The sequence below is a fragment of the Carcharodon carcharias genome, chromosome 13 (genome assembly GCF_017639515.1).
Source record: "Carcharodon carcharias isolate sCarCar2 chromosome 13, sCarCar2.pri, whole genome shotgun sequence".
NCBI classification, from domain to species: domain Eukaryota; kingdom Metazoa; phylum Chordata; class Chondrichthyes; order Lamniformes; family Lamnidae; genus Carcharodon; species Carcharodon carcharias.
This window is the reverse complement of record NC_054479.1, coordinates 31316203-31328236: the sequence shown is the minus strand read 5'-3', so window position 1 is coordinate 31328236 and position 12034 is coordinate 31316203. Positions and strand designations below refer to the sequence as shown.

General features: G+C 44.2%; 1 protein-coding gene across 1 annotated transcript in view; it reads left to right on the top strand.

Moving 5' to 3' along the window:
• Positions 1–12034, top strand: part of cux2b (cut-like homeobox 2b) — a 463358-nt gene that overhangs the window by 392306 nt on the left and 59018 nt on the right. Inside the window, 1 exon segment of the mRNA XM_041203041.1 lies at positions 385–451. Coding sequence (XP_041058975.1) covers positions 385–451 — 67 coding nt within the window.

Below are 12034 nucleotides of genomic sequence, written 5' to 3'. Positions count from 1 at the left end.
AATGTAGTTCCTTACCACTGTGTGCAAGCAAGTTACTGTGATCTCTGGTGAAACACGGACAGTTCCATGTGCAGCTACCTGCTGTAGCACAATATTTACCCAAGCAGTTGAGTGGAAAGGTACTCTGAAATTGGTTGCTGAAAAACCTGCCTGCTCTGTGCCATCGTTGATGCAGGGTTGAACTCATCATGTATCAATGCACAGCCATGTAACAGAAACCTGGCAAAATATCATGCAAGTCAGCTAGTCCCTTTAAATAAGTACGGGGAGAAATCAGATGGAACCGACTCTGCAGCTTTCTGTATGACAGTAATTGCATAAATTGCAGATTAAACCCATGTGACTAGATGCTCATCTTTTTTTCTGTAATTATCTATTACTCAGCTTTGAAGACAACACAAACAGAGCTCCTGGACCTGAGGTGTAAATATGATGAAGAAGCAGCATCTAAGTAAGTAATCGCAAGCCTGCAATCTTGCATTTGTTAAACACATTCACTTCAAGGTAAAATGACTGCAGCTTCAAAGGGGAAATGTATTAATTTAATCAGCCATGCACCGACCATATGTCGGGTTATTGAAAGTAATACAAGGCTCCTCTCTTTATCGTATAAATATCCTTCTAGAAATTTTAGATTGTTCATGTAATTGGATAAAAATATAGTCCTAGTTTTAACTCGCCTTCACGGGGGAAGGGGGCTAAGATGCTTCAAACAGGAGCAACTTCATACTTGTCACACTTCAATTGATGTATTAACCTTCTTTCCATACATATTACTGTATTGAAATGCAAATTACAATGTTAGCTGAAGTCTTCACAAAGTAGTTGGGGAAAGGTTTATCAAGCAGTGCTTCGGGGCAAATGTGCTATTTTGGTCCATAATCATGTGATCAAAGATGGTGGCTGCCCTTCTTGGTGCTTTGGATTTGCTTATTAGTATGTTTGTTTCCTCCAGTTCATATTACTTCTATTTCCACCCCCCCCCCACTCCTCCAAACCCACTGTCTGAGTGAGGGACAAGGGACAGTCTAGCCTGTTGGAACACTAGTGCTCCTCAGTTCAACCTTCGGGGCTATACTCAGAAGTTGTGGGAAGGGATCTCCTTCCAGACACCCTGGTTAAGATGGGTTGAGCCAAATTAAGTACATCTGTCTCCAGCCTGGGATTCAAACTCATGTTGACCATTAGTTAGTTTCATAATACATTGATGTACCCTCACACTACCAGGGACAGAAAATACTGACTCATAATCTGACGGTGCTTTTACCGTATCTTTAATAAAAATGCAGTTTTGAGAAATCAGCTGTCATACCTGGTGATTTAAGTTGCCTGATCCCACTCTCAACAGTATGCAGTTTGGAAGTAGGGTGACCATTTTCCTGTATGTATGTGCAGTGTAATGGCACCATTATGGGTCTCCATTTTAATCTGAGTGTTTAATTGCACAGCTTTTCATCTTATTGATACCATCATTTCTGACAGACTAAATGGACTCTGCTGCATCTAGTGGGTGTCAGTGTGATCATGGTCTATCTTCCAGTATAGTCTCCTAGCATCTGTACATATTTAGCTATTAAATAACTTTTCTCCACAAGGGCAATTAGGGGTGCTCAATAAATGCTGGCCTTGCCACCGACGCTCACATCCCTTGAACAAATATAAAAAAATATAAGTCACATGCTCTAGTGCTGTGAAAATACTTTTCTTGGCACTTTGTCAACATTTTCTTTGTGTTTATTTTTAAATATGAAGCCAGGGTAACTTGTCTCTCATAATGATTTTCTTTATTAAATGCTGTTATTATTATTAGGGTTACATATGACTAGTGCCATATAATAACTTCCTTGATGATTTTAAGCATTGCATCATATCAGGAGAGAATGGTCCTGTTGGGTTGTTTGTACTCCATTATGTGCTTGGATTAGTGTGAAGTTTACAAGAACCCTGCGGAGATTACAAACGACCCCAAATACCTCAGCAGCTCGTTGAATTAGAAAATTGTGGTTGCTTTTTAATTCAACCAATGTCTTATTATTTCACTATTTCTTTTCCACAATTCGCATTGAAAGCTTAATTCTTTATTCCCTGTGACATTTTGTAAGCAACTCCCTGACTGCCAAAGATATCCAGCTGCTTTAAATAACCGCTGGCAGACAGATACAGAATGTTTGCACAGACTAAAGAAAGGAAGTGGGATGAACCCACTTAATTACAAAAGCTAGGAAAACATGTTTCTGTGATCGCAAATGTTTTTTCATGGTGGGTCTGGCTGTCCTTTAACAGAGGATTTCAGCTTTCACCATAAAGCATAAACATGGAGGCTAAGTCACATCTTCCTACTTCAAAGGAATTTTTGTGCTCCAAATAATATCTCTATCAGAATAGGCTACCTTTGATTTTGTTTTTTCTTGAATGCTAGCTTTGTCCAGCAGTATCGCTAGGTTGTCTAAAACTTTATAAAGGTTCCTGGTCTGAATATAATAGAAATTGAAGCAACACCAGACTTTTGCAGTGGGGAGCTGAACTCAAAGTACAGACAAGAATCACGTCTTCAGTGTTGCAACCTTATCTATAACCCAAGTTTTCTGCTGGTACAGCCTTCTACCTGCGTAGGGACAGTAGTAATGTGGATACAAATTGCTTGAATATAAGGAAACAGAGTAATGGCCAATGGATATTTTTTGGGCTGGAGGAAGGTTTGTAGTGGAGTTTCCCAGGGGTCAGTATTGGGACCTTTGCTTTTCCTGATGTATACATCTTGGTGGGCAGGGGACAATTTCAAAGTTTGTGGATGATACAAAACTTGGAAGCATTGTAAACTGTGAGGACAGTATAGAACTTCAAAAGGACATCAATGAGTTGGTAAGGTGGTGGAGTGGGCAGGTAGATGGCAGATGAAGTTCAATGCAGAGAAGTGTGAGTTTATGCATTTCGGTAGGAAAAACATGGAGAGACAACATAAAATAAGCAGTATAATTCTTAAGGGGGTGCAGGAGCAGAGCGTGTATATGTGCATAGATCATTGACAGTGGCAGGACAGGTGGAGAGAGCAGTTAATATCCTGGGCTTGGGGCATAGAGTACAAGAACAAGAAGGTTATGCTGAGCTTATATAAGATACTAGTTAGACCCCAGCTGGAGTATTGTGCACATTTCTGGGCACCACACTTTAGAAAGGACATGAACGCATTGGAGAGAGTGCAGAATAGGTTTACAAAAATGGTTCTGGGGATGAGAAACTTCAGTTATGAAGATGATTGGAGAGGTTGGGACTGTTCTCCTTGGAAAGGAGAAGGCTAAGAGGAGATTTGATTAAGGTGCTCAAAATCATGGGGCTGGATAGAGCAGATAGGGAGAAACTGTTCCCACTGATAAAACGATCGAGAACAAGAGGGCACAGATTTAAAGTGATTTGTAGAGGAAGCAAATGTGATGTGAGAAAAACATTTTCACACAGCGAGTGGGTGGAGTCTGGAATGCACTGGCTGGAAATGTGATGGAGGCAGATTCAATTGAGGCATTCAAGATAGCATTAGATGATTATCTGAGCAGAAACAATGTGCAAGAGTATGGGGAAAAGCAGGAGAGTGGCACTAAGTCATAATGCACATTTAGAGAGCCAGTGCAGACATGATGGGCCAAATTGCCTATCCCTAAATGCTCTTGAGAAGGTGGTGGTGAGCTGCCTTCATGCACCGCTGCAGTCCATGAGGTGTAGGTACATCCAAAATGCTTTTGAGGGGTTCCAGGATTTTGACCCAGCGACAGTGAAGGAACGGTGATATATTTCCAAGTCAGGATGGTGAATGGTTTGGAGGGGAACTTGCAGGTGGTGGTGTTCCCGTGTATCTGCTGCCCTTGTCCTTCTAGATGGTAGTGGTTGGGGGTTTGGAAGGTGCTGTCTAAGGAGGCTTGGTGTGCGCAGCATTGACCTGAAGCCGTGAAAGTTCATGAGACTCAAAGCTAAAGTGGTTCAAGGAGAAGGTGAACCAGCATCTTCTGAGGACAACTACAGATGGACAATAAAATGTGGCCGAGTCAGTGACCCAGATAACCCGAGGTCAATTTTTAAAAAGGTTTTACTCACCTAGTTTCAGCAACATGCTGGAAAAGGTCATATCTTACAAATTTGAAGATGTTTTTGAAGTCACCACATTAATGGATGAGGATAGCCCACTAGACATTATCTGCCTGGACTTCCACAGAGCAATTAATCAGGTACCTCAAGTAATTTACTGTACAACACTGAATATTGACATCAAGGCAGCATTTGGCCAAGTGTGGCATAAAAGAGCCCTAGCAAAACCAGAATCGGGGGAAAACTCTCCACTGTCATACCTAGCACAAATGAAGATGTTGTGGTTGTTGGAGGTCCATCATCTCAATCCCAGGACATCGCTGCAGGAGTTCCTCAGGGCAGTGTCCTCGGCCCAACTATCTTCAGCTGCTTCATCAATGACCCTCCTTCCATCATAAGGTCAGAAGTTAGGAGGTTTGCTGATGATTGCATCATGTTCAGCACCATTGATGGCTCTTCAGGTACCAAAGCAGTCTGTGTCCATATACGGCAAGACCTGGACAACATTCAGGCTTGGGCTGATAAGTGGCAAGTAACATTCTCGCAACACAAGGTCTACTGGGATGCCTGTCTTAACAAGAAGGTCACAGGTTACTATAACTCTGTTTTATTTCAGTAAGTGGGAGTTAATACTGCAGTATTGCAACTGAGCTCTTTATAGAAGAATATATTACAGTGTGGATTAACATATTAAAAGTATAGAAAGGTTTTCGCATCAACTAACATAACCATATAGCAACACATGAAGCATCCGCGATGGATGGAACTGTAGCTGGAGCTGCAGATGAGGCTTGTGTAGATGAAGGAGTTTGGAATACTTTGTATGCATAATACCCTTGATTTCAATTGGTTGAGTAGATGGCAACTCTCTGCATGACCAGGGATTGTGTTCAGCAGCTACAATATTTAGAACACAAACCAGAGCAAGAAAAAGAAAATATTGTCCCTGCATATATGCAGTTTACTGTATCAAAGAGCATCTCTTATGACGTCTCCCTGCATAAAGGATGATGAATAATGATGAATAAGAAATTAGTTAGACAAAAAAAGGCTGGTGCTGGAAGAATTGTCTTAAAAAGGAATGTCCCAAAGAACAAAAACAACACTGAGATAAGCACTGGGCGGGTGGGCTAGTGTTACATGAGGAAAAAGAGGGGAAGGGGAGTATGAGTTGAAGATGGGAATAGTGAGAGAGGCGCATAGAGGGGGAGGTTTAGGTGACACTAATGGGAGGATGTTGGTGTGCGATGAGGATAGAGAAATGGGGACAGTGCAAGACAGAAAGAGTGGGGGCTCCTGCAAGATATTAATGAATTGACTGGATGGAACAGTATAAACTATATAGGGAGGTATAAGCTGGCAGGGGTAACCTGCTTCATTGAAAAGTGAATGGATTATATACTAGGGTGAGAATTTTTCTGTTCTTTGCCAGATTTCTGACTCTGGTGAAAGTGGCTGCACCTTTAGAAGGTATTCATTTTCTGTTGCTACTGCATTTAGTGATCACTAAACTGAAGGATCTGTCCAAACTTCCTGAATTACTTTGGGAAATGGAGATTGTTTTTCTAATGCCTGTGTGACTGGATGTGCTGAGAGACTTAATGAACATCTATTAACAAATGGGGCTGTGAATGCTAATATGTGAAATTGGGCTTTAAAATGAAATATTTTAATTAACAGTTGCAGCATGACTATAAATAATGCATGCAGAACTGGAGTTTCCTGTTTGCAGACATCATTATCATGTTAGCTGAAATGTTTCATTTTTCACTTTTTTTAGAAAATGACCAGAAGCGAGCGTTAGCTTTCTCATCTCCAGTAGACTTAAATCAGATTCCTCATCAGCCCTGCACAGAACAGATGAGAAGACTTTGTCCCTAACCATTTAATCTCCAGGTTCAGGCCTAGTTACACATTCATGCTGAGTTCCTGGTCCAAAGCTTTTCAAAGCAAGTGGGAATTTCAGGTCAGAAGCTTTTAAGAGGAGAAAAATGGGGAAAATTTCAAGGATATAAATTCATGGGGGGATAATAGGCTCTCTGTTATTAATGATTTTTCAGCTTTTACCACAGCTGTATGGGAAGTGAGGGAGGATAGGGGCAGTTTCCATCAAAGCCAGTGGCGTCCAAAATTAATGTGGAGGCAGGAGACACACTGGCCCAGAACTTCCGATTCTGGGAGGGTTGTATCAGAGAGGTACCCCAGAAGATGCACACCCCCCGCCCCCGCAAGCGTAAGTTGTCCACAGGACGTTCAAACTTCCCAACAGCAACCCTGCACTGGGAACCATCCGATACTCCAATTTAAATCTGAGACTTCAGATGGTTCCAACCCCCTTAGCAGAATAGTTACCCAGGAAAAATCACTTCTAACTCCTGGGTAATTATACTGCTGACCATTTCCCCACCCACCCCCCCACCTACCCCTCCCCCAATACCCCACTGCAGCCCTCAACCACCCCCACACCTCACCACCCCACCGACTACCCTCCCACGACTACCCCCGATGCCCTGACTACCCACCTGACAACCCCCTCTCCTCCCAATCCCCTCCTCTGATCCAACAGTGGTTGCCACTCCACGGATGTTCTGCCCCACAATGTGGGCAAGTGCAGCAGCTGTACAACCAGTTCCACAGCTGGCAGAATGGAGGCGCTGCTACATGAGGTGAGTGAGAGGAGAGTTGCCATGTCCGAGAGCCCTGCTCACCCTTGGCACAGAGCAGCATTTCTTTTGCAAAAAATATACTTATTCATAAATACCTGAGAGGAAAAGGGAAGAGGGTAGCATAGTTGTAATGTCGTTGGACTAGTAAACCAGAGACCCAGGCTAATGCTCTGGGGACATAGGTTCAAATCCCTCCACAGCAACTGTGAATAACTCTGGAATATAAAGCTAGTCTCAGTGATAGTGACTATGAAACTACCATCTGGTTCACTAATGTCCTTTAGGGAAGGAAATCTGCCATCCTTACCTGGCCTGGCCTCCATGTGACTCCAGACCGAGCAAGGGCAACTAGGGAGGGGCAACAAACACTGACCTTGCCAGCATCCCATGAAAGAATTTTTAAAAATGCCATCACAGGGAGTGCAATAATATTGAAGTTTTCTATATAGATCATGTTGCACCCTGAGGTGTTTCAATACAGTTGTGATACATGTAGTATTCACTACATACATTCAATGTGAGTCATACAGCCTGAGGGGGGGCTCAATACATTTCCCAGCCCCTCGGCGTACTATGGCTGAAAGGTCTTAGACAGCGACCTTTTCCCATTGTGCCTTTGTGGTGGCTGCCCCAAGCTTTAGTGCGTCCCTCAGCATGTAGTCCTGGACCTTGGAATATGCCAGTCTGCAGCATTTGGTTGGGGGCGACTCAATGCACTGCAAGACCAACAGTTTCGGGCAGACCAAAAAGCATAAAAAGCATCTTTCAGCGAGCTGATGATCCTCCAGCTGCAGTTGATGTTTGTCTCGGTGTGTGTCCCTGGGAACAGGCCGTAGAGCACAGCGTCCTGCGCCATGGAGCTGCTCGGGATGAACCTTGACAAAAACCAGAAAGCTTTCCTCAGTGCAGAGCAGTATGTCTGGCAAGAGGTGGTGGGCAGGCTCAGTACTGTCTGCATTATCAGCAAAGCTAGGAACAATTGCAGGAGAGGCTAGCATCCCACAATTGCACTGCCAAGGTGAGTCTATTGTGGCAGATGCCATGAAACTGGTAGCTGCTGGTAGCATAGAGCTCCCAGCTTCTGCCTTTGTAACTGCAGTTTATAGATTAGCCCAACGGACTCAGGTAGGGAGCTTCATGACTACATGTAAACCAGAGTCCTGTAACGTAACTAGACTCCTACGCTATTCTAACTGCAAATTTTGGAAGACCTGCCAGTAAAATCTGTTGAGTTTGGTCCCTCCAAAGCAGTGAGGCTGTTTTTAAATGTGCACTCACCTGTAGGTAATTAGATCACACGACCGTTGTGCTATTTGGATTGGCAGCACAGTTTCCAGCTTCCGCATTGCTTCTTTCTCACTTTATTTGCCTTATTGCCTTCAGTATGTTTTATGATAGCTGCTATTAATAGGTTTCATTTGGGTGGAGAAAGAGAAAGCAGCAAAGGCATCTGTAATCAGCAGCACCTGTGCCTACCGTCGGTGAGGTGATGGGCGTGGTTCTGCTCACAGGGGCTCAATCTTTTGGATCTATTTAGAGCAGCCCATCAGGGGGCTGCGCTGTTCCAGTCTTCTGCAGGCTCCCCTCACGTTCAGGGTGTCATTGCTGCACACGTGTTGCTAACAGTTCAGCAGCCAGCAGCCTGCGCCAATAGAAACTTTCACTACTCCATTCATGCCTAGATAGTGTCTGATGACAGGAGCAGGATGATGAGGGTTACAGCAATGTACCTGGATAGCTGTCACCATACACTTATCCTTTGACAGTTTGTCAGTCTCTTAATATTCACAGCTTTTAGGAATGTGGCAATATGACCACTGAGCAACATAGCCTTCCCTCATGTTTCAATATGCCCTTTCCCCATTACAGCTGAGTGACCCAGTCTGGGGACCACCAGCATGGTTATTGAATACACCATAAGGATGCTGAAGCAAAGGTTCAGGTGTCTGACCGGATCTGGGAGCTCTCTACAAAATGTCCCACAAAGCCTCCTACGTTCTGGTTGCTGCATCTGTTCTGCATTTGGAGGAAGCACAGCAGCAGTGGCAGCCCTCATCAGCAGGGGAACACCAGAGGAAGGAGAAATGCCTTGCAGCAAGAGATGTGAGAAATATGTTAATAGCCCGATGCCCAGCAAATCTGCTAACCTGCTCACTCCCCTGCCCTCAGGATTGACACAGAATCTGCCGGCATTAACAGTTCTTGATGCATCCTTTACCACTCCCTTAATCTACATTAAAGAGCATTCAAATCAATCAGCCAATTTCTCTGCTACTGACATACTGATTAGGGTGAAGCTGCAATGAAGCCCACTGAGGGGGAAAGTGCCAAATGTGATAAAGGTGATTAATTTAATGGCGAACATAATAATTGCCTTCTATTCATTTTGCCCATTATGCCTAGAGGCAGAAACTCTCATAATAAAGAAAGTACTAAAGTCTTTGAAGTGCCATTACCTACAAGGCTTCAGAGCAAGAGCTGGAAAGTGGGATTAGACTGAATGGCTCCTTGTCAGCCAGTGCGAATACAATGCTGTAAATTGCTATATATTTCTATAATTCTATGATTATAAAAATAAGGTTTCCTAATCCTACCACTGCTAAGACCAAAGCTGGTGTGAGGCTGCTTGTGGCCAGTAATTTGGGTGCTCAAGCCTGTGAATGTCCAGCTGTAGACTACTGCCCCTTGGCTGTTGCCACCATGGTGGGTATGGGTTAATTGGGTGGCCAAAAAAAAGATGCCATGACATCCTGAGAGAGGACAATACGTGCCGTTGCCATAATGCCAGTGCCACAAGGACACTAGAATTAGGAGCAGGAGGAGGCTATTTGGCCGCTCAAACCTGCTCCACCATTTGATAAGATTGTGGCTGATCTGATTATGGCCTCAACTGCACTTTGCTGCCACTCCTGTGGGACTTGGGCTTTTCACTTCCTCTGAAGTATTTTGGCAGAAAGGATGAAGAGAGGCAATATCGAGTTAATGGCACAGTTCCAAAGAGCGTGCAGGGATAGAGGGAGTCCATGTTCACAGAACCATGAAGATGGCATTCCGCAGGTATCATTCCCTCGGGACACCCTGGTCCACTCCTCCATCACCCCCTACACCTCAACCCCCTCCCACGACACCTTCCCATGCAACCGCAGAAAGTGCAACACCTGCCCCTTTACTTCCCCCCTCCTCACCGTCCAAGGGCCCAAACACTCCTTTCAAGTGAAGCAGCACTTCACTTGCACTTCCCTCAATTTAGTTTACTGTTCTTGCTGCTCCCAATGCGGTTTCCTCTACATTGGAGAGACCAAATGCAGACTGGGTGACCGCTTTGTGGAACACCTTCGGTCGGTCCACAAGCATGACCCAGACCTCCCTGTCGCTTGCCACTTCAACACACCACCCTGCTCTCATGCCCACATGTCCATCATTGGCTTGCTACATTGTTCCAGTGAAGCTCAACGCAAACTGGAGGAACAGCACCTCATCTTCTGACTGGGCACTTTACAGCCTTCCAGACTGAATATTGAGTTCAACAACTTTAAATCATGAACTCTCTCCTCCATCCCCACCCCTTTCCGATCCCCCTTTTTTCCAATAATTTATATAGATTTTTCTTTTCCTACCTATTTCCATTATTTTTAAATGTATTTCCATCCATTGTTTTATCTCTACCTTTAGCCTATTTCGACCCCTACCCCCCACCCCACCCCCACGAGGACAATCTGTACCTTGCTCATCCTGCTTTCTACCCTTAATGTCACCTATTAGCACATTCCTTAGATAATATCACCACTGTCAACACCTCTTTGTCCTTTTATCTATGACATCTTTTGGCAATCTCCACCTATCACTGGCCCTCTATCCAGCTCTACTTGTCCCACCCCCCTTAAACCAGCTTATATTTCACTTCTCTTCTATTTTTCCTTAGTTCTGTTGAAGAGTCATACGGACTTGAAACGTTAATTGTGTTCCTCTCCGCAGATGCTGTCAGACCTGCTGAGTTTTTCCAGGTATTTTTATTTTTGTTTTTGTTTTGGATTTCCAGCATCCTCAGTTTTTTGCTTTTATCTTGAAGATGGCAGAATATGTTGAGAAAGTAATGATCAGAAAGGGCTCTTGGGGCTTCTTCGATAGAAGTATTGAGTACAAGAGCAGGGATGTTATACTGAACGTAGAAAAAGCTATGGTTAGGCTACAAATAGAGCATTAGGTATGGTTCTGTAAGGGTCCTTGAGAGGGTACAGATGAGATTTACTGGAAGGATTTTAGCTACAAGGTTAGGTTGGAGAAGCTGCGGTAGTGCTTGGAGAAAAGGAAATTGAGGGGAGGTTTGATGGAGGCATACAAGATTATGACAGATTTAGATAAGTTAGACAGAGAAAAAACTGTTCCCATTAGCTGATGGTACAAGGATTAGGGGGGACAGATTTAATGTATTGGGCAAGAGATGCAGGGGGAATGTGAGGAAAAACTTTTTACATAGCAAGTGATAGTGACCTGGAACTCGCTGCCTACCAGGGTGTTGGAAGCGGAGATAATTAATGATTTCAAAAGGAAATTGGATGGGCACAAGGGATATAAATTTGTAGAACTACAGGGACAGAGGGGGGGAAATGGGACTGACTGGATTGCTCTACAGAGAGCTGACAAGGACTTGATGGGCCAAGTGGCCACCTTTCCTGTAGCTACAACTTTATGATCTGCGGGAGAGCAGACTGCAGAAGGCTAGTGACTCCTTGAAAGCCCCTGTCTATTCAGTCTATCATACACACTCCAGGGCCGAACTCCATACGGATGCTTATGTGAGAAAGCGCCACACTGGCTGGAAGAAGACCACTTCCATTTTAAGTCATAATACTGGAACTCTTTATCAGGCCCGCACACTGCTTGCCTGAGGCCAACAGTTGGCTGGGGCCTTGATACTTTCACCCCTGTCCTGCTCTGCAAACCTGTGAGAGGGAACTTGCTCTCCACCAAGTTAAGTATGACCATCTGGAAGGAAGTGGAATACAAAAGTTCCAGGTGGTGTTGACTTTGCCTGCCAGCTTTGCTGCCTTTCTTCTGGAAGTTGGCTATAGGTGTCCTTGCGACCGACGGCATAGCTCTGTAACTAGTTTGATGCTGACTTGGCAAGTGGGTCAGTTGCTCTCAGTCATTGTTAGGAAGGTGTGCTATGGCCAACAGAGATGGTTGGTGTCTTAATAATGGCTGTAGCCAGGTTGGCTCATGTACCTACTGATCTCCCTATGGTGTCTTCTTTCATCTTTTCCCACTTCAGCTGTGAAATAATGCAATTA